We start from the raw sequence: 22,510 nt of genomic DNA on the forward strand, positions 1-22,510 counted from the left end.
CACGGAATCTTTTCCCCTTTGCTTCTTGTGCCTATATTTCCTGCCATTCCTCTCTTAACTCATTTTTAATTAGATTATTAAACTTCAGTTTACTTAAGGGGATTTCTAAATCAACTTGCTTGTGTTTGACAGCAGTTTTTGCCACTTCGTCTGCCTGCTCAATACCCACCACCCCTGCATGCGCTGGGATCCATGCTGTTACTATGATTACACCCGTGTCAATTCTGTTAACAGTAATAATTCATTAAGCATATTATTTCTGCTGTCTGAAGTGCCATTTCTGATTGCCAGGAATCATGATAAGGAATCAGACAGGATGACCATGGTGGCCGGGTGCTCAGCTATGACCCAATTTAATGCCAGCATTATCCATGCCAGGTTAGCTGTCAAAGTGGTTACAGAATTTGATAGCCGTACAGCTTTTTGTGTGAAGGGCCACAGAATGCTGCTCTCACTCTTCCTGTTCTTACGTCTTTGGAGCCATCAGTATACATTAGGCATTAGCATCCCCACTTATCACAAATGAATTGATTTGCTGTATCCTGCATATTTAACACTCCTTTTCCTCTTTGAAATTCATTATACTGTTTTGTATCTACCTCAGGAGGTGTAATTCTCCAGTTAGAATCATAGATTATTAGGGTTGGAAGGGACCTCAGGAGATCATCTAGTCCAACCCCCTGCTTAAAGCAGGACCAATCCCCAAATGGCCCCCTCAAGGATTGAACTCACAACTGGGGGTTTGGCAGGCTAATGCTGAAACCACTGAGCTATCCCTCACCTCAGTTGTAATGTATTTCCCCAAAACTATAGATTTTAATCTCTTTTAGGTCTTTGTTTTCACTAATTCTTTTGTCCACTCTTTAACCCTACTGAGATGAGGCATTTTGAGTTTTTGCCCTACCTGTCGACTCCTTAATACCCAGCATGCATCATATATTTGCTTAGTGTTTCCGTCTTCACTGTTTCCAATGACTTTAGCCCAAAAGGTTAAGTCTCAAACCTTCCCTCTAAACGTTAAGAGGCATTTCACCTGCAGCTATCTGCAGTACATGCAGCGGCACTGTGATGAAGGCACCACAAGCAATTTGCAACACTTGAGCTTGAATTGAGTCAAGCTTTCCCAAATTTGTTTTTGATGCTGCATGGGATGCCTTGCACCCATACTCAATAACTGCCCCCTCACACTTTCAGCTTCCTGTAGCCTTTTACATTGGAATGACCAAACACTTCTCAGCTGGGGCTCATCTCATAATCAGGCTTAGCCCCAGTCTCTCCAACCTGTGGGCAAGCCACTCTGTTACATTCTCATTGACTTTAATGGAAACTGAGGGGAGAGAACCCTTCTCAGGAGTCACTCAGCACCTCTGGGCCCTAGTTTCTTCAGTTGTTGTTCTGCATTATGTTAAGCAGAGATTTGTTTATCTGAAAGGTCCAGTAATTCAGAAAGAACAAATCTGTACTGCTGTAATTCTGCTGTTGTCACTCTTAGAAAAGTTGAAGGTTTGACTTTGGCCTAGAATTTAGTCATTAGCTGAATGTGAAACATGCTTGTCTACTGTAGTGTATTATTACTTTCATTTTGTTACTGGTCTAAGTGAAGAGTTTGGCAGGTAGTTGTGGTCATATTAACATTTCACAAATGATTGTTTGCAGACTCAGAAACTGTTGGTTTAGACTCTCTTAGTTTCCCATATTCTCTGGGTTCCTCAGTATTATATTCTCTTCCCTCTGTTTTTTTGTTTTACATGTTGATCGACATTTATATCCAAATATTCAAATTAATTAGTGAAACTTTCCATTAGGGTTAATTGTATTCTGAAAATTGATAGTTACAAGATCAATATAAGCATCTATTTAAGCATGGTTTTTACATTTTGATGATTTATTTATTGCAAGGTTTCTTGGTGGTTGTTGGTTTTTTTGCCTAGCATCCAAATTTTGTTCAACCGAGGATAACACCGAAATCTTGCCAGGAGCCAATGGCCATGCCTGCTTTGCAGCCCTCACACTATATCTTCTTTATGGATGTGTGGCCCAGGCAGATTGTATAGGAACTGCTGCTTCTACTAGTATTTTAAATCCCAAGGGCTTGATTCTGTCCTCCTTGCAATAGTGTAAACCTGCATTACCTCTGTGGAAGTCAGTGCAATTAAAGCAGTGCAAGAGAGCACAGAATCAGGCCTCATGTTTCATTTCTTTTTAACTTACATGTTTTATTATTTCCCCTTTTTAACAACAAGACCCATGAGAGGGCACCCATTCTGGGCCAGACCGTAAACTGATGTATATCAGTGTAGCTCTATTGACTTCAGTGGAACCATGCTGATATACATCAGTTGAGGATCTAGTCCTCAGAATTTAATCATAAAGCATAACTGACTGAAATGATCAAAGATGAAGGTCACATGTTAAGATATTTCTCGCAAATATTTTTTTAGAACTCTGAGCATGAACAGATGGATATTTACCCACCCAAATTCAGCAGACATTACCCAACCACTTTATCTCAATTAGCAGACAATGTTAGGAAGAGGTCCAATATATATTTCCCATCCTTTTGCAATGTGACCCTACGTATGACTGGTACTAAATCCACTGCCAGTGGCATCTTGATGCCTCATAATACACCTCTACCTTGATATAACGCTGTCCTCAGGAGCCAAAAAATCTTACCGTGTTATAGGTGAAACTGCGTTATATTGAACTTGATTTGATCCACAGGAGCGCGCAGCCCTGCCCTCCCGGAGTGCTGCTTTATCGCGTTATATCCGAATTAGTGTTATATCGGGTGGCGTTATAATGGAGTAGAGGTGTATTTGTAGGGAGTTAATATGAATGTCAGTGAGTTGAACTGGAAATAAGAAATTTTAGTACTGAGCATTGGTTTGGTTTATCCAGCCCTTCTTCACTGCAGTTTAGCTCTGGAAGGATCCTTGCAGCTGCAGGCCAGATGGTAACCAAAATTATAAACTAAAGAGGACCTAATTGGATATTACAAACTTTATGGATTGTGTTAGCCATTGTTCATGTTTATATTAATCTTTGTGCATAACCCACCGCATTGAATACTTTGCATTTAGTATGTTAACAGGATGCTAATAAGGCTTTTTTGTTTTAAGGGAAAATAATATTTAAAATCAACAATGTTTCACTTTAGCAGATGTTCTCAGTTGACTTGAAATTACTGAATATTGACACAATATTTTACCTATAGCAATGCACATAACCTACCATAATGTGTTAGAAATACCAGGCCAGATTCTCTAGTGAGTGCAAAAGGACCATAATACAGCAGGAAATGTTCAGCAGATAATTCCTCTGGCATAGGAGAACTTCCTACTGGCATATATTCTCAGAGTAGGGGATGTGCCAAGGGTATGTTGTGGGGGCATGTCAGGAGTATGCCTGTCCTCCACTGGTATAGGGTCTCTTAAGGTTCCTCCATCTCTGGCATAATTTAGAGCAGCCTAACAGCTATTCTAAATACCACTGCGGCTGGTGCATACCATAACTGCTCCCAGAGGCCTCCTTCTTCCCTCCCTGTGCCAATTAGAGCTCTGGCACAGAATAGATTCTGACCAACCATGACTGAAATGGTATGGGTCACATCATGATCTCTCTTCAATATAAATTGGAACCACTGTCTTTACTCTGGTGTGAAATTAGAGTAAAGGGGATCAGAATCATTCCGTGTATATGGGGAAGACCCTGTCTGAACGTTACCCTACACATATCTTTTTCTCTTTGTGGCATTTATCCCCAAAGAACAGATTGATGTCAAAGATCTAAGTTTACTGGTTGAGTGTTTCCAAGTCTTGGTATGTAATACGAATGTTCTAATTAAAATACATTGCAAAAGATATAGGTCATGGGAAATTGACTAGAAATGCAGCTTCGGGCACTGTAGGGGACATCTGGGGCCAAGATTGAGGACAATCAGTGGTGACAATGGTGCCAGACTTGTGTGTCAAACAGTTAATAGATATATTATGTAGTTTGAAGCTGCCCAAATCAATGAAACCACAACATACACTGAGGAAGTCCAGGTTGACACCTCAGCTTGGGAACCTTGCTTCTGTGTCTGCTCTTTGAGGGATGACATACTGCATCTCTATGGACAGAAACTGCAAGAATTGCTCAAGTGCAAGGACAATGTTTGTTAGGATAGTAAAAACTCTCTTGGGACGGGATCTCATCATCTTGTCTGAAAAGTGTCTAGCACAGTGTTGGAGATATATAAAGAATAAACAACAACATTAAAAGGCCTGGTGTATGAATATTGTGGACATCAGTGGTTTTGGGGCCAGGGGAATTAAAAGTAAATGGAAGTGTGCAAATGGAATCAAGAAAAACAAGGAAAAATTAAGCATGATAATGTTCAATGACAGCTGCTCTAGATTAACAAGAATTTATTGGGTTTGATTCAGGGATCAGTGGGTGAAATTCTATGGCCTGTGTTATGCAAGAGGTCAGACTAGATGATCATAATGGTCCATTCTGAATTTAAAATCTGTTAATATAATTCATCCTTAGTGTAACTCCAGTGATAGAGTTCTCCAGTAGAGATTCATGAAAGTTGAATATTGCCCATTGATCCATCCTCCTTCTGAAATCAGTCACTTAAGAAGAGCCCATTGAGGTTATTTGGAGAAATGCAGAAGTGTCCTGTTGATTACAAATATATTTAGGTTTGATTGAAAATTTCCTATTTTATCTTATATTTTTCTTCAAACCATTAGTGCACAAATCAGCATATATATGTCAATTCATATACTTTAAAGTCAGTTTTTCTATCTGATGAATTAACTTGTTTATAACTGACAAACTAGCTTTTTAATAATGGCAGGAGCTCTTTTGTAGCCAAAAGCAAGTTGCCACAAAAGTCAGCAAAAAGAGATCTGAGCTGAGTTTAATAAAATCATAAATTACTTTTTAATGTTTTCAGGCTCCTACAAATATAATTCATCTTTAATTTCTTATTAGTTTGTTTGTGCAGATGCTGGAACAAAACTAGCTGAGTCAACAATCTTGCATAAACAGATGATTGCATCTATGCCTGGAGTAAGTACTGAACCACACTCCATCTCTTTGTTTCTGCTTTTTTTTAGAATGATGTCTCACACAGTTCTGATGTTCAGATGGTTTCATGGAAATGTCCTTTCTCTTACCTTTGTTTCTCTTCTGGCTTACCAGGGCACTGAAGATAAGAAGCTTGGATGATTCATTTTTATAGAATGTTGAGAAAAATTTAGAGTAACACAACATAATCCTGCAGCCTCTACTTTATATGAGTAGTTGTCATAAACAGATAGTTAAGGGTTAATGTCTCTTTTACCTGTAAAGGGTTAACAAACAGGGAACCAAACACCTGACTAGGGGACCAATCAGGAGACAAGATACTTTCAAATCTCGGTGGAGGGAAGCCTTTGTTTGTATTTTTGGGGTTTAGCTTTGTTCTCTCTGGGATCTGAGAGTGACTGGATGTACCACAGGCTCTAATTTTCTATTCAAGTAGTAAGTGCAAGTAGAAAGGCGGTTTAGTCTTTTTAATCGGTTTTCTTTATTTGCAAATGTGTATCTGGCTGGTAGAGGTCTAATGTGTATTTGGCTGGAAGTATTTTAAATTGTATTTCTGCTGGAGGAGGCTTTTTCTCCAGTTTCTAGAAGCTGACAGACCCTGTAATATTCCATCTTGAATTTACAGTGATTTTCTTTATTCTTTTTTTCTTTTATTAAAAGTTTTGCTTTTAAGACCTGTCTGATCTTTTCCCCTTGTTGAGGCTCAAGGGAATTGAGTCTGTACTTAACAGGGAGGGAGAAGGATGGAATCCCTTTGTTTTAGATTCATGGAGCTTGAATCTGTATATCTCTCCAGGAGCCCAGGGAAGGAACACCTGGAGGGGAGGAGAAGGGAAGGGAAATGGTTTATTCCCCTGTATTGTAAGACTCAAGGAATTTGGGTCTTGGGGTCCCCAGGGAAGGTTTTGGGGGGACCAGAGTGTATCAGGCACTGGAATTCCTGATTAGTGGCAGCTTATCAGATCTAAGCAGGTAATTAAGCTTAGAGGAATTCATGCTAGTACCCCAACTTTTGGACTCTAAGGTTCAGATTGGGGAAAGATACTATGACAGTAGTCCTTACTCACATGACAAGTCCCATTGACTTCAGTGGGGCTTCTCACTCAAGCAGGGGTTACCTTGCTAGTCTCCAGAAAACTGAATTGGAGAGCAGACCAACTGAATGCCCCAAAAGATGTCATAGGGGAGGGAGAGTTCAGACAATTGCCCCAACTTTCCCAAAAGAAAGACACAGGTAAAGAAGGAAGTTAAATAATCCTGTAAGGTATTCAGATTTATCATTCTGGATGTAGCACAAATTCCAGTAGATAGATGGGTCTTGGGCATGTCCTTAGTCATCCCAAGTCTGCTCCAGGATTTGCAGACTGCTTTTCTATGTGCAAGTCTCGCCATCTCTATAGATGTCCTAACAGGTCTTTTCTGTATCTAACTTCTGTGATTCTATGACTTTTAACTCCAAGCCACAATGATAATTAACACCTCTCCTAACAGAAACTTTTAATTGTATTTTGATCAAAGTAGCCAGATTGCTGTCGATATAACAAGACATGGCATAAATTGATCACTTTAGAAGAACTAACAGAAGAGAAAGTTGTTCTGCTGTTTGAATGCAACATATCTCCCAAGAGAAACTGAATAAATAGTAGCAGAGATGTCTCTTGCAATACAGGTTTATTATTCAGGAGGTTTGAGCACAATGCCTTTTAGAATTCCATCACTCAGTTTAAAGAACCAATGTGGAATCCTTAGTCCACAGAAACTGGATGGAGGACACTCTGACAGGGCTGCCAGTGACCTTCTTTTGCTGTTTGTTGTCCTGTCAAGAGAATTGACAGGCTTAGCATTTGAACAGGCAGGAAGTGTCATAGTTCAGCACCATGTAGATTTATATTAACATAGAAAAATGAGAAATACTTTGGTCAGCTGCTTAAATATAGCATTTGAGCAGATTCTCAAATTTCAGCAACTAAAATTCACGGCTGAATAATTTTATGAACAAAAACAACACTGGCTGTTACTCGTGCTCAGTAAAGGGTGATCGGTTCATAGATCATAGAATATCAGGGTTGGAAGAGACCTCAGGAGGTCATCTAGTCCAGCCCCCTGCTCAAAACAGGACCAACCCCAACTCAATAATGTTTAGGATGTAGACCATTTACTAGAGGGGTCAAAGAGGAATATTCTTTCCCAACATACAGTATTGCATTACAGGCCAGGTGCATTACGACTTTTTGTCTTCTTTTAAAGCTATAGGTGGCTATTGGCCACTCTTGGAAGCAAGATATGAGATTTGATAAAACAATGATGTCATGTAGTGCAGTAAGTGTATTGGACCCAGCATAATCCTGAATTTATAGAAGTTTGATTTTCAGAGGTGCTGAGCAGCCACAGCTCCCACAGACTTCAGCTGTGCTCACCACTCCTGAAAATCAACCCCTTGGATTCAGAGGATTCTGCCTTTGGAGTAAGGTGAATACTCCACCCATTGTATGCACCTTCTCACAAAGCTTTTATGAAGAGCTCTCTGGTATGACCTATGTTTAGCTTGGTCATTTAATTCACTGCATTGTTCGCATGTGCCTTGCAGATCTTTTACTAACTGAGGGCTAGACTGGCATCTGGCAGTGTGCCCTGAGTAAGGGGCCATGCACAACTGCACTTCCCAGGAACAGAGCCCAGGCCAAATTGTGACTCTATTACATCCCAGTTTGGTCCCTGCTCCCCGTTTGCTCTATGGGGGAGGTAATGGAAGCTAGCCATTTTCCTGGCACAGATTACTTCTCCCTGTATGCTGGCACAGCTGATTACCCACCTGTGACTGAAATGCAGATAGCTCATGCAAGAGGATAGGGAGATGTTTTATACCCCCTAATTCCCCAGTGCTGCTGGTGTGTAGGCTGGCTCATGATTGAGCCCAGTGTGCCATCTGTCCTCTCCATTTAAATAGGAGTTGAAGGAAAGAAACTGTCTTTATTGTGTCTATTTCCCTAAGGCTATTTGTAATTATGGAGTGGGGTTTGTTGCAGTTTCTTAAAAAAAAATCTTACACAGTTTTGCTTTGTACAGTTTGGGCTCCCAGAATTTTGCATGTTCCCAAAGTGTTGTGAAAACAGCACTTTTGTTGCTACTCTGAAAACACTTACATTTTTTAAACCCTACCTGTTGTGAAGTGAAAACTATTGTGATCTAGATTTAGCATGTTTTTAATTTTTTTTAAGTACATTTGAAATGGCAGCAAAGTGCTGATCTTTTGAGTACTGTGTCAATGAAAATATTCCACTAAGCTCTGCTTTCAAAAATTGTGGTGCACACATTCATCTCTGTTAACAAGTGAAAAACATGAGAACAGTGATTAAAAATAAATTTTTCTGGTGCCATTTTCACTGGGAATTTGTGAGCAAGGAAGAATGACCGTGTTCTTTACATAAGCTTCCTGAACTGGACTCATTCATATGAACACAGAGCGTCCGTGCCTGTGGTTCTATTTCAATTTCTTAGGGCTCAGCCCACCAATTTGCCTCAGAGGAGAGCTCAGCTGCTTGAAAAGTTGTGGGACTAGGGGTCTTATCCAGTGCCCATTGAAGCTGATAAAAAGGCTTCCATTGACATCAGTGGACTTTGATTCAGGCCCCATGAAACGTTCAAGGAGTACACTGTACTAATATTCTTAAAGGTCTTCACTTCACTTTTTATTACAGTCACTGATGAAAAATTCTGTGATGGATGAAGTAGGTACTGAGATTGGCTGCTTTTTGTGTAATGGGGCAAACTACACTGCAAAGAAGACTCCCACGGAATATTTCAGATTAAACGGTACACCACTGGAAGCAACCAAGAAATAGGCAAATCCAGAACCTGAATATGTCAAAAACCAGATGACTGAATTCAGTTATTTTGTACTTTTTTTTTTAGTGTGGAACAGCAGCAATGGAGTGCATGAGGCAGTACATTAATGATGTGCTGGATTTTATTGCCGATATGCATACCTTAACCAAATTAAAGGTGAGTACGTTACAGGGATATGTTGACCCAAATTGTATTTGCTAAGTATGACTTTCATCTTTTCTGTAAATAGCACAGTTGGAGGCACCTCTATGAAGATGACCAACAGAGAGATTTCTGTTTTAAAGCTAGTGTTATCATAGGTTAGTCACTTCCTCAGGGAGAAACAAGAACAAGCTTATGGAAAGGGTTGAAGTTAGGGCTGGATTTGAATATGCATAGCACACAAATGAAAACGCAGGTTTCATTTTTTGAAATGTGGCTGCTGATAAAATAATATTATACAAAGATTGCTTTGGAAGGGACAGTCAGGTTAGACAATCATATACAGAAATATTAAGTTCCGTATCCATGTTACTAATTCTGCTTTCATGAACCAATCCTGCATCCCTTATACACACACACACAGACATTACTTGTCTTTGTTAGGGAAGTATGATTTAACCATGTGTTATTAAAATTGTAATAATTTTAAAATTCCAGTTTTCTTTTCCTCATGTATGATGATGCATTTCACTCAGTTTGGACAATGGAAATAGACTAGTTAGTTTCTCTTTGGTTTCTAGTCAGTGTTATTTTCGGATTCTTATACATTAATGCTGATGCTGCAAACATGTTTGGACAGCAAACATGCCAGAGAAATGTTTACATCAAAATACAATATTTTAATTTTAAAAAGCCCATAAAAACAGTTATACTCTTATTAAGTTTTGTAAAATAAATCATAATATTTTAATTTATTAAACTACTAATTTAATTTTATTTATACAACTTAAATTGTAACATTGTCCCTCTAAACAAGTGTGAGTATAGTTTAGAGCTGAAAATACATGCGCAGTGGTTGAAATTCACCTCTGAGCAGAGGAGAAGCACAGGTATATCAATAGCACTGCTTAAATACCTCCTATATCCTCAAAAAAGGTGTTCAGTGGGATTGAAATGGTCTGTTGATCTAGTGCTGCTTCCCTGCACAGGAGTGGATTTCATCCAATTAGCACATAAAGTAAAGCAGGAGGGGATGTAAGCAGGTCTTGCTACTTGTAACCCATACAAAGTTTGCAAGACAAATTGATGGTGTGGTAGTATGGAAGAGAGGTCATTCCAAAGTACAAAAGAGAGTCCAAAAGTTGTAAAAGATGCAGCCAATGCTAAAATCTGGCAAAAGGCCATTAGTGTTTGAACAACAGGAACTCAGTGACCCAAGGGGAAGTCCATGAGCAGAATCAGAGGTCACTCCATCACTGAACACAGACAAATCAAACAGTTGCCAAATTGTATTTTTGTGATCTAAAGCTCAGTTAACAGATATAGTACAGCTAATGTTGCCTAATTCTAACTAGCAAGAAAACATATTCCCGTCATTCACACATTGCACCCTGGGCTCTGACATACACATAGTTCTAGGGAGGCTCCGCTACTAATCTCCCACGTTCACTTCTAGCCTGTGGCTAAAGAGCTGTTGATTTGCTCCAATGCATTTTGCAGCACAGGTCAGTCTGTAGGGGATACTGAAAGGCTGCACAGCAAACACCGGCTCCCCTAGAGAGGAGTGTGCTGCTGCTTTTATAGGCCAAGCTTTGGAATGTATCAGTCTTTTTCTGAAAAGTAGTGGCAGTGCGACTAGATCGCCTCGTGCTACCAGTTCATCTTTTGTCTTCACACGAACATCTTGCAGGGAGAGAATGTCAGCCACATAAATGAGGAGGAATCACGCATAAAACCTGAAAAAATGCTTCTGTTGAAACCCACAAGAAATTTTTTTAAGAGAGAAAAATCTCTGCTTCCAGTGCCTGCCCTATTGAATGTCTGTCTTGAGCCCTATTCAGAAATGCTCCAGTAGGGGAAGCTGCTTTTTTCCTCTTTCACACTGGAGTAGTAATCCACTCTAAAGCGTGAACTAATTCATCATTTTCAACTGAACTGAATTCCCAGCCCACTCTTAATTTTTCCCTGTTAAAAAAATTATTCACACATTCTAAATTACTTTCCAAATATACTAAAAAATGAACAGTGGTGACACTAAGAGACTCATCCTGTACACTTATCCCACAGAAAACATGAATTTGATTGAAACCATAAATGGAAACCATATCTTTGTAAATATATTCAGATGACCTCTGTCATCTGTGAAATATTCCTAAAAAGAGCTCTTTCTTGCATACTTTTTTTTTAATTCCCCCTTCTTCCCTTTTCTTTTCCCGTTTTACTAAATTGTTTCTATCTCTTTAAGGCTCCAATCCTGCAACAGCTCACACTTGGTAAGGCAACTCCCGTCCTTCCATGTATTTATACCTGCTCCTGTATTTTCCACTCCATGCATCCGATGAAGTGGGTTCTAGCCCATGAAAGCTTATGCCCAAATAAATGTGTTAGTCTCTAAGGTGCCACAAGGACTCCTTGTTGTTCTTGAAAATGCATCACTCCAGGGCTGGAGCAGCCAGGGAAAAAAACTAGTGGGTGCTTAGCGCCCACCAGCAGCCAGCTCCCTCTCTCCCAGCCAGTACCTCCTGTCCTCTGGCGACCCTGCCGATCCACTCCTTCCCCTCCCTCCCAGTGCCTTCTGCCTGCCTTGATCAGTTGTTCTGCAACGTGCAGGAAGTGCTAGGGGAGGGGTGAGAGGTGCGGGGATGGGGCGGAACTGGGCAGGAAGAAACAGGGTGGGGGTGGAGGTTTTGGAGAAAGGGGTCAGGTGGGGATGAGGCCTGGGGCGGAGCAGGAGTTTGAGCACCTGGGGCCTGGAGGAAGCTGGTGCCTGTGGTTGTGTTGGTCCCAGGATATTAGAGGGACAGGGTGGGTGAGGTAAAAGGTCCAATAAAACAGCCAGCTTGTCTCTCTAATATCCTGGGACTAATATGGCTACAACAACACTGCAAACAACATGGAAGATATGGAATTTTTCCATCTGAAATGGAAACTCCACTACATGAAGAAAAAGGAAGAAAAAGTTAATGCAAGGAACAAAACATCTTTCCCAGAGGTCTCACCATCTATAGCCCTCTGACCACTACATATAACAGAAGTTGGTCCAGTAAAAGATATTACCACCTCGTGCACCTTGACTTGCTTAAATTACACAGCTGCATAAGTCTTTGCAGAATCTAAAAGTTCTTCATGTTTATTGTTAGTCTTTGTATAGCAAGCGATGGACCTGAACTAAGCCCCCTGCTCTGTTCTTCATATATCTTTCATGGGGCAAAATTAAACCAGGGAGCAGAGTTCTAAGCTTTGTGATTTGGAGTTGAAATCTGGATCAGAATCAAAGCATGAGATATGGGTCAGACTGCTTGAAGGAATACAGTAGAAAGCCAACTAATATGATCATTATTTTAGTTAATGGTTTATTGAAGTTCTGGTTCAGTTTGGAAAATGTAAAGGCAAGTATATATTTAGTCTGGAATGTTTGTATGTGGAAAAGCTGTAGCCTCTTCCTTTTTAGATTTACCTTTTTAAGGGATGCAGACAGAAACACACTGTATGTCTCCAGTATGGGTAAATACTGGAAAAGCTAAACCAAACCAAACCAAAAACCCTACAAATGTTCAGTCAGATTTTTAAACAAGTCCACATCATCCATGTTCATGCGCATTCATACTCATTTTACATGAATGTTCATATTGACTGGGTTTCACTAATGCAAATATCCCTGGAAAGTGGATTTTAAGTTTGTCCACATTGTATATTTGCTTTCTGCAAGTATTGCCTCCAGAGGCCTGTTGGTCAGAGTTACACTAACCAATCCAGGTGATGGGAACAATATCATGTGACTTATATGACCAATCACAACCTAGGAGCACAACTTGATTTGGGATTTCAAATTGTGAATAACAAGGCTTTGAGTTCAAAAAGGGGGAAATTGTTCATCAGCTAATGAATAAATCTAAGGAAAGCACTGTTTGCAGAAATTCAATGAACAGAAAAAGAGGTAAAGTTTGCTGAATAAATATTTAGTTAAAAGTTGTTAGTTTAGCTGAAATAAAGTGTTTTATTAGACATTAATTGTGTATTTCTTTCTCAGCCCTGTATTAGTAACTAGTGCATTATGTTAGACTTGCACAATCTTATTCAATTTATTCATAAATGATCTAGAGAAAGGGGTAAACAGTGAGGTGGAAAAATTTGCAGATGATACTAAACTGCTCAAGATAGTTAAGACCAAAGCAGACTGTGAAGAACTTCAGAAAGATCTCACAAAACTAAGTGATTGGGCAACAAAATGGCAAATGAAATTTAATGTGGATAAATGTAAAGTAATGCACATTGGAAAAAATAACCCCAACTATACATACAATACGATGGGGGCTAATTTAGCTGCAATGAGTCAGGAAAAAGATCTTGGAGTCATCGTGGACAGTTCTCTGAAGATGTCCATGCAGTGTGCAGAGGCACTTAAAAAAGCAGACAGGATGTTAGGAATAATTAAAAAGGGGATAGAAATAAGACTGAGAATATATTATTGCCCTTATATAAATCCATGGTACGCCCACATCTCGAATACTGTGTACAGATGTGGTCTCCTCACCTCAAAAAAGATACACTGGCACTAGAAAAGGGTCAGAAAAGGGCAACTAAAATGATTAGGGGGTTGAAGAGGGTCCCATATGAGGAGAGATTAAAGAGGCTAGGACTTTTCAGCTTGGAAAAGAGGAAACTAAGGGGGGATATGATAGAGGTATATAAAATCATGAGTGATGTTGAGAAAGTGGATAAGGAAAAGTTATTTACTTATTCTCATAATACAAGAACTAGGGGTCACCAAATGAAATTAATAGGCAGCAGGTTTAAAACAAACAAAAGGAAGTTCTTCTTCACGCAGCGCACAATCAACTTGTAGAACTCCTTACCTGAGGAGGTTGTGAAGGCTAGGACTATAACAGCGTTTAAAAGAGAACTGGATAAATTCATGGTGGTGAAGTCCATAAATGGCTATTAGCCAGGATGGGTAAGGAATGGTGTCCCTAGCCTCTGTTTGTCAGAGGATGGAGATGAATGGTGGGAGAGAGATCACTTAATCATTGCCTGTTAGGTTCACTCCTTCTGGTGCACCTGGCATTGGCCACTGCCGGTAGACAGATACTGGGCTAGATGGACCTTTGGTGTGACCTGGTATGGCCGTTCTTATGATAACTTCTCAGCATAGCCATAGTCTCATTTATTGTCTGTGTTCAGTTATTTGTGGTCTTTGTTTTCTCTTGGAATAAGATGTAAATTTCTGGAAAGTCAGGAAAGCTGAATTTATTAATTTCACTAGCTGTACATAAGCAAAAGATCTATCTATCGATCGATCTAATCATCGGTGCTGGAAGATTTTGCACTTTTGAAACAGGAGTTCAGTTAAATGATTTTCATTTGGTAGAACTAAAATTACTGGGGCCAGATACTCAGCTGATGAAAATCAGCATAGGTCCATTGACTTTCATGCCATTATAGCAATTTATTCCATCTGATGACATGGCCTCTGTTGTGCAAAGGACAGTCTGGCGGTTTAAGCAAACCATACAGCAATTGGCACTGTCATCATCTGCAATAGCAGTAGACAATTCAGAGTTAGCACATTTGGGAACATGGAGGAATCTCAAGAAGCACCAATTAAGCATGACAGCTCACAACAGTGTTTTATAAAATACGTTTTCAGGGATAAGCATATGCCACTCAATAGATACAACACTGCCCTTAGATTTTCAGGGCCTAAATGTCTTCACAATAAATGAGCCATGCAAAATGGTCCCTCACCCACCGAAGAGTCGAAATATTGTATTTTTAAAGGCAAATGGCTATTTGCCTGGGTAAAGCTGGTAATTTCTTGTGCAGATTGTATTACCGTGTGAAAAGATTGAGTCCTTCGATGTGCAATTAAATAAATTGAGTATGCAGAAGCTAGTTTGCATACATAGTTACAGGGTTTGCTGATAGAAAGGATGCCTGCACATGTTGCCTAACTCTCTCTTTGTGTGGGTGATTGAAGGTGAACAGACAATATGTGAGAATTTGCATAAAGTGGATCTAGTGCAATACCCTACTGGATAGAAAATCAGATCTTTACTTTGCAGAGTCACATGAAGACATGTTCTCAGCCGCTGCATGAAGACACATTTGGTGGACATCTCAAAGTTGGTTTAGCTCAGATTGCAGCTATGGAAATTACACGAGGAAATCACAGAGATAATAAAGCTGTGATTCGTTACTTGCCATGGCTGTATCATCCTCCTTCTGCAATGCAACAGGGGTAAGAGCACTTTTGTCCCCAAAAGAAGAGCAATGAGGCAGAAATTCCCACAATAATTCTGGGGTTCTTGCCAGATTAAAGGGAATGCAGTTAGTGATGACAGTGGGTGTAATTTGATGATGGAAGTTGAAACAAAGATAATTCAAGGTTAAATGTTTGAACAACCCCAACTTTATGACTCAGTAGTATTGCATCATGGTCTCAGATGAATCCATGATGTAACTCCATTGGCTTCAGTGAGGTTACATGAGGAATGAATTTGAATAAAGATTTTAGAATATGAGCTCATAGTAAAACAGAATGAAAGTGTTAGATCAGTTCTGGTTGTAAACCTAGCTATATAGGGCCAACTTCTAACTACTTACTCATTGCAGTTTGCTTGTGTAAGGAGTGAATGTAAATGAATAGGGGCTCCAGGACTGGGTCCATTCTGAAGGTGATCTGTTAAAAAAAGACTTCACAATATGAGAGGTTTGTTGGATTTAATCTGTGAAGCTATACATATACTTTAATTTAAATACATGCTTAACCCTCCCCAGTCAAGGTAAACGTGAGAGATCCTGACCTATAGTATTTCTGTGTGGCTGCAGGTTGTGTAGGATAATGGGAAATGATGGCGGTGCAGGTGAAGAGAACTAAGCCTTGTTTTACAATTATTTTTCATAGAGAGAAAGGATGGCTGTGTGGTTAAGACACTGGCCATAGCCTCAGCAGATCTGGATTCAATTCGTGGCTCTAGTACAGATTTCCTATGGGAGCTCAGCAAGTCACTTTGGGCCTGATTTTTCAAGGTATTTAGGTCCTTAAGGTGCAGATAGGCACCTAGTAGGAGTTAAGCACCTAGGCATTTATGAGAATCGCACTAGGCACCTATCTGCATCTTTAGACACCTAATACCTTGAAAAATCTGGCCCCCAGCCCCTAGTCCTGCGAACACTTATGTATATGTGCTTAATATTAACCATGTGTATGTGTGTTTGCAGCATCGGGGTTATCATCTCCCTGGGCTTCAGTTCGCTACATGTAAAATGAGGCTAATATGTCCTGAGGTGAGGATAACTAAGGTTTGTGAAGTCCCAGGTCCTGGGTGCTGAACACCATAGAAAAGCCAATGAATAAAATAAATGTATTATCGTTATGCCTCCTTGGTGTTTTGAATCACTGATGATGTTAAATTAATAATGAAAAATGGCAGTGAGAGGTCTGCTAAGCAATGGCTTTCTGACCTGAAATCAGTTTCTTCTCAGTGCCTATGAATTCAGATGAGTAGGTAATCTAAATTCCAGGCTTTGTGAAAGCCAGGGGATCTTGGATTGAGATGAAAGCAATGGAAATTATTGTTACTCTTGTGTTACACTAACACTTAGATGCTCCAGCGAAGATCAGGATCTCATTGTGCTAGGTGTAGTATGATCTTTTAATTAGAGACAGTCCCTGCCCCAAAGAACTTACAAACTAAATGAACAAAGACAGACAAAGGGTGGGAGAAAGGAAGTGTGATTAACCGTATTTTACTGATGGGGAAGTGAGATCCCGAGAGATCCAGTGACTTGCCCGTGGTCACACAGGAAGTCTCTGGCAGAGCTGGGAACTGAATCAGGATCTCATGAATCACTGCCCAGTGCCATAACCACAGTCTTTAATATACAGAGGAATCATGATATAAAGCTCCTTTGATAATTTATATCCAAATAATCACTGTGTGTGGCTCTGAGTTTGCCACATCAGCCTTATGCAGAATCTCAGCTTTGCAAGGACAGAACAAATGCTGCTCAGCCAATCTACATGCGGCTCTTCCTGGCATTCCCACAAGCTACCTGAATGATTTAGACTCTAGCAAGCACAGGCAGCATTTTGCAAACGTGGGATTTTCAGTTAATGAGAGAGAGCAAAGTTTACATGCATTATAAAAATCAATTGTTCTCTGACAGGCCCAAAGAATTCATCGAATGTGTATCTCATATTCGTTTACTCTCCTGGCTACTTCTGGGGTCTCTGACACACAATGTCATCTGTCCGAATTTTCCCTCGTCTTGCATGCCAATTCCTCTGGATGCTGGCTCCCACATTGCAGACCACCTTATTGTTATCCTGATTGGGTTTCCAGAGCAATCAAAGGTAAGGGATTCCTTGGGTTTAAGATGATACACCTTATGCAACGCCATTAGTATTGCAAACACTTAACCAGTTGTGTTTTTTTTCAGGGAGGTGAAATGCATCTTACGGCTTTTCCTTCTCTGGATATTATAAAAGCAACTTCATGTTAATGCCTTATTTAAAGTGGTTTAAACTCCCAGATGGTACCACTTGTACAAGTAAAATATTCCAGCAGTATTGTTTGAATGTTTTAAAATTACACTGCCCACTTTCTTGTTCAATAATGGTCCCACCATACTAAAACGAAAACTGCCCAAACTTAGCAGGCTGCTGTATTCATAAGATATAGGAAATTGGAAGCATAGTAAAAAACTTATGATTATAATTCAGAAAAGAAACCCCAAACCTGCCCAGTCTTTCTTAAGGTAACTGCCCCAATAGACACAGAAAACCAGTGATAAATTCACTAAAAATCAGCTTGCTAGAGATGTTTTATTGTCCGAGAGCATCACTGTCTAGTGTTCTGAGCACAGGAGTGGGAGATGGGAATTCCTGAATCCTAAGCCTACCTCTCTCAGCTCGACATTGACTCTCCCATTGACTCAAGTGACTATTCTATTCTAGTCAAATAAGACTTGCTAACCTCCATCACAGAGGTAGTATGAGGATTAAAAAAGACTTAATATTTGCAAACAGAGATGGGCTCAAGCACAGCTTGATTTGTCAAGTGCTTTGAAGATGAACAGTACACATTGTTGCAAATCATAAACCATTTATGACAATAATTAACATAGATTCAGCAGGTGCTATGTGTTCATTTAATAAATAATAAATAGGAGTTTATTAACTACAGAAGTAGAATGATCACATGCTTGTCTAGTATTGGCCTCCCCTCACCCATTCAAGACTGATGCTTCCCATTAATTCCTTCTAGCTCTTTTTGCTCTTTCAAATACCTCCCTCCAGTTACCAAGCAACCTTGGCAGTGTTTGGTGCAGTCATACTGGCATTGGCCATGAATCACTGTTGCGCTTTTAAACTGAGAAAACATCTATGACCTGAATTACAGTAGAACATTTCTTTTATAATGAACTAGTGACATGTCTAGGAGTCGTGACAGTTCTTTGGTGTGTCTGTCAGAAATCACTACACCTAACATTTATTGTTAAAGAGTCATGCTCAGGTGCATCTGTAAAATTACACAGTGAGCCTTGCAAAGTTCCCATTATGGGGCTGTACCATGGAGGTGTTTTAGGGCAATTATATTCTGGTAAGATGCAACTAGGTTGCAGATCAAAAGAAGTTGATGTAAAATGATTTATTTTGTGTGGATACATGTTTCCTTGGGACACTCTCACTCTCACTGACTTGGGTAGTAGCATGTTCAAGGTCATGAGTCATAAGGCCCTTCTCCTACAGGCCTCTCATTGATGGCAATGGGAGTTTTACCTCAGTGAGGTCAGCAGGATTGGTTCCCAAGGACAAAGTGGTCTTCACGCTCTGACCTTTACTTTAATACCCCTTAGTGCATCTGCACAGGTAAGGGCCTGTATGTGCAGATCTGTTTGCAGGATCGGGCTCTTAGGCTGTAAATATAAACATGTTCTTTCAACATGCATGAGCTGATAACAGCATGAGCATGAGCTGTTATCAGATGCCTTTCACTTACTGCATCCTAACGAGAGAAACACTTTGATAGTTGTGGATTTGATCAGGGAGTACCTGATGGGGGAGAATTCCTTGGAGGATTTAATTTGATGGAGGTTTATGTTAATGGGGGATACTTTGGTGGGGAATGTACTTTATACTATTTCAAGAAAACCCTTTTTCTTCTTGTTACTCTTTCCACAGACATCAGTGCTGCACATGTGTTCCCTCTTCCATGCATTTATATTTGCTCAGCTCTGGACAGTGTATTGTGAACAAACAGCAGTAGCTCCTACGGTCCAAAATCAAAACGAGTTTAGCTTTACGGCCATCCTTACAGCTCTGGAGTTCTGGAGCCGAGTGACACCTAGTATCATACAGCTTATGGCACATAACAAAGTGGTGAGTCAGACACTGTATACAGATTTGTTTATTACAGATTTATATAAAGCCAAACCTTCTAGGTTTAAAGTTTAAAACTGAATACATGGGACTATGCATAATTTTGTGAAGCAGTTGTGCTATTTTTGGAAGTGCAGTATATGTTACCTTTGACAGTTCAAAGGGGAAGATAACTAGTAATAATTTTACCCTGTGGGGATCTGAACAAGGATCTTAGTGCTAGTCAGTTCTATTGGATCCTAGTGCTGTTCAGTGTTAGAGCGCCTGACTTTGCATAGCAAAAATGATCACATACTTCAGAAGGGTTTTGTAAATATTTGTTTGAGTTTTTACCCTGTGATCTATGTGTTCAGTCAAAACAGCTCAAATGATCAATACTGAACTCTCACAGTTAACTGGTTGCAAAGAAGTTATTGAGCAAGCATAATCCACAGAGATCATTCAGCAAATAGTTCTGAGTAATGAATGATTTGAGAAGACCGCAGTCTGTTCATAAACATTTCACAAACAGAAAATGAGCCAAATTTGTTCAGTTAATTATTTGTTACGAATTATTAATCCAGTTCCACTGCTTAGTGTGCAGGATGTAGGTGCAGTTCACTAAGGACCCAGTGCTATGCAAATTGCCCAGTGCCTCCTGATGTGTGCCGAGTGCTCTAAACTCCCATTGACTTCCATTGCTGAGTGCCTCAGAGGTTCAGGCCCTAAAGCATGCACAGTGCTAGAATAATAGCTTTCTCTGTTTGCATGCTCAGGGTTGACAGCTTGCTTAAGATGGGCAAGGTACATAGGGGTCTTGTCTCTCACTTGCCAGACTCGTCATGAGCTTCTGGTTCTACTAATGTGATCGATATTCTCCATTAGCTGAAATGGTAATTGTTGGCTTTGGCTCTGAAGGTTCTGATTCTAGGCCCAAGACAAAGAGTCCTCACATATAGCCAGGTCCTCTAAGCATGTGGCTCTCTACATTTTCTAGAATGTAGGCCACCTATTTATGCAGAGACTGCTTTGTGGAGCACCTCCCTGCTCATGTATGATCATGTAGACCACCTCCCATTCCCCCTATGTTTGGGCATTTTCCATTTCATTTGCAGTCACATGGATTGCAGTTGGAATATTTTTGTGCCAACTACAGCAATTGTTTACATTATAGTCACATTAGGCAAGTACTTAATATATGTATAGCTGTCCTTTAATGTGATTTTAACCTCTGGAAATGTGGAGAAGCCTGGGTGACCAGCCCGCGTCAATGGACTATTAGTTAAGTGCTCTGTGACCCACTTGTAGTCCACTGAACACAGTTTGGAAACTGCTGCTGTAAGCCTGGAACTCCTAGTGAAGTCAACTGGAATTCTGCGCGACCTCTGTCTCTGACTAGCCTCAATCTAAGGGGAAAGGTGTGGGACTGGGAACCCCTGAGTTTTAATCTCATTTCTAACAATGACTCATTATGTGGCCCTTGGCACAAGTTATTAAACTCTTTGCCTTGACTACCTGCTCTGTAAAATGTGGATTATATTTATTCTCACAGGGGTATTTTGAAGTTCAATTAGTGAGTGTTTGTAAAGCTCTTCGAAGAAGACAAACAATACTGAAAAGCTAAATTTATTGTTATATAGGGGAATCCATGCATAGTTCAGACAGGCATTGCAAATACCCACTGCCATCTCAAGAGATTTGTCTTGTTGTACCTGTGCATTTACAGAACATAAAACATAAAATGCCGTTTACTACCAAAAAGCTAATATTTGCATATGCTGTATTTCATGCTATAAAATCCAAGAATTATATATTCATGGCCCCCTGCCAATTCAGAACAATAAATCACCTTCAGATGGAAAAAATAAAATCTGATCTTTTATTTTAAAAGGAATTCAGTAAATAAAAATACCAATTTCTGACTCAGTGATTGATGAGAACGACCCAACAGGGACATGTAGAAGGAACAATGACTGAGAGAAAGAAAACTGAAGACAGTTGGTCTTGGTGTGCAATAGGAGATAAACAAAATATATAGAGCACTCTAACAGATAGATGCTGCTGCATCAGAGAAAGACTTAGTAAACAGAAACGTCATCATGAGATATTTAACCTGAAATGTCAGTGGTTACAAAACATACAGCTTATGTCCTAGTGTAGCTGCCAAGAAAATGGAGCAAGCCTATCCCTAGGGACTGTTGGCTGTGTGTGGTGCCATGCATCCAACAAAGTGGGTATTCACCCAGGAAAGCTCATGCTCCGATACATCTGTTCGTCTATAAGGTGCCACAGGACTCTTTGCTGTGTTCACAATATTATTACACTGGATATTTATTTAATATTTTTTCTTTCAGATGGTGGAAATGGTGTGTCTACATGTGATTAGTTTAATGGAGGCTTTACAAGAATGCAATTCCACTATCTTTGTCAAGGTATGTGAATCACATGCTGTGAATATTTCTTTAAGGGTTCGTAGGGACCTTTTTTTCCACCAGATTTCCTAGAAGGGGAAACTAGAAGGGGCTGAGATTAAAGGTCAGTGTGGGAATATAGCCCTTTACAACATTAAAAGAGTAAAATCCCTAACATAGAGGCACAGACGAAAACGCTGAGCCCAAACTGCCCTTGAATTTTGACTTTGTATCTTATTTACTCCTAGTTTCTAGAACAGAATGAACCCAAAGTCTGCATTCAGATACCCCTGAACTTTGCAAGGAGCAGGATTCAAAATCTGGATTTTAAGTTTCCATTTTGGACCAATCTCTAATTCCTAACAATGTTGGTGTCACACAGCTTCCTTTGCAGATCACAGTTATGTCCTGGCACTCAAATTCTTTCAGGGTGATAACACAAGACTTGTGCCTGAATAACGTCTGGTTTTATTAAATGCCTATGTGTGTGTGTTTCTTACTTAATATAATTAGATGGTGAATCCTATTCTTTTAGGGAAGCACAATAGGCTATTCACCAGTCCAGGACCAAGTCCTTCTTGCCTTGCTTGTACAAAACTCCTTTGGAAATCAGTGTCCTGCAGCATTTGGTCCAAAATTTAAATAAAGTAGTATTTTCGCCCTTGTG

General features: G+C 39.9%; 1 protein-coding gene across 7 annotated transcripts in view; it reads left to right on the plus strand.

Moving 5' to 3' along the window:
- Positions 1-22,510, plus strand: part of UNC79 (unc-79 homolog, NALCN channel complex subunit) — a 151,714-nt gene that overhangs the window by 121,988 nt on the left and 7,216 nt on the right. For 5 of the 7 annotated variants that reach the window (XM_050953161.1, XM_050953163.1, XM_050953162.1 and 2 more), the window contains 6 exons: positions 4,987-5,064; positions 8,995-9,084; positions 15,132-15,307; positions 17,239-17,425; positions 19,256-19,453; positions 21,787-21,864. In XM_050953161.1, coding sequence (XP_050809118.1) covers positions 4,987-5,064; positions 8,995-9,084; positions 15,132-15,307; positions 17,239-17,425; positions 19,256-19,453; positions 21,787-21,864 — 807 coding nt within the window. Of the gene's footprint in view, positions 1-4,986; positions 5,065-8,994; positions 9,085-15,046; positions 15,105-15,131; positions 15,308-17,238; positions 17,426-19,255; positions 19,454-21,786; positions 21,865-22,510 lie in introns of those variants that run through there. The other 2 variants (XM_050953166.1, XM_050953167.1) reach the window with 2 other exon arrangements.

The sequence above is a fragment of the Gopherus flavomarginatus genome, chromosome 5 (genome assembly GCF_025201925.1).
Source record: "Gopherus flavomarginatus isolate rGopFla2 chromosome 5, rGopFla2.mat.asm, whole genome shotgun sequence".
NCBI lineage: Eukaryota > Metazoa > Chordata > Testudines > Testudinidae > Gopherus > Gopherus flavomarginatus.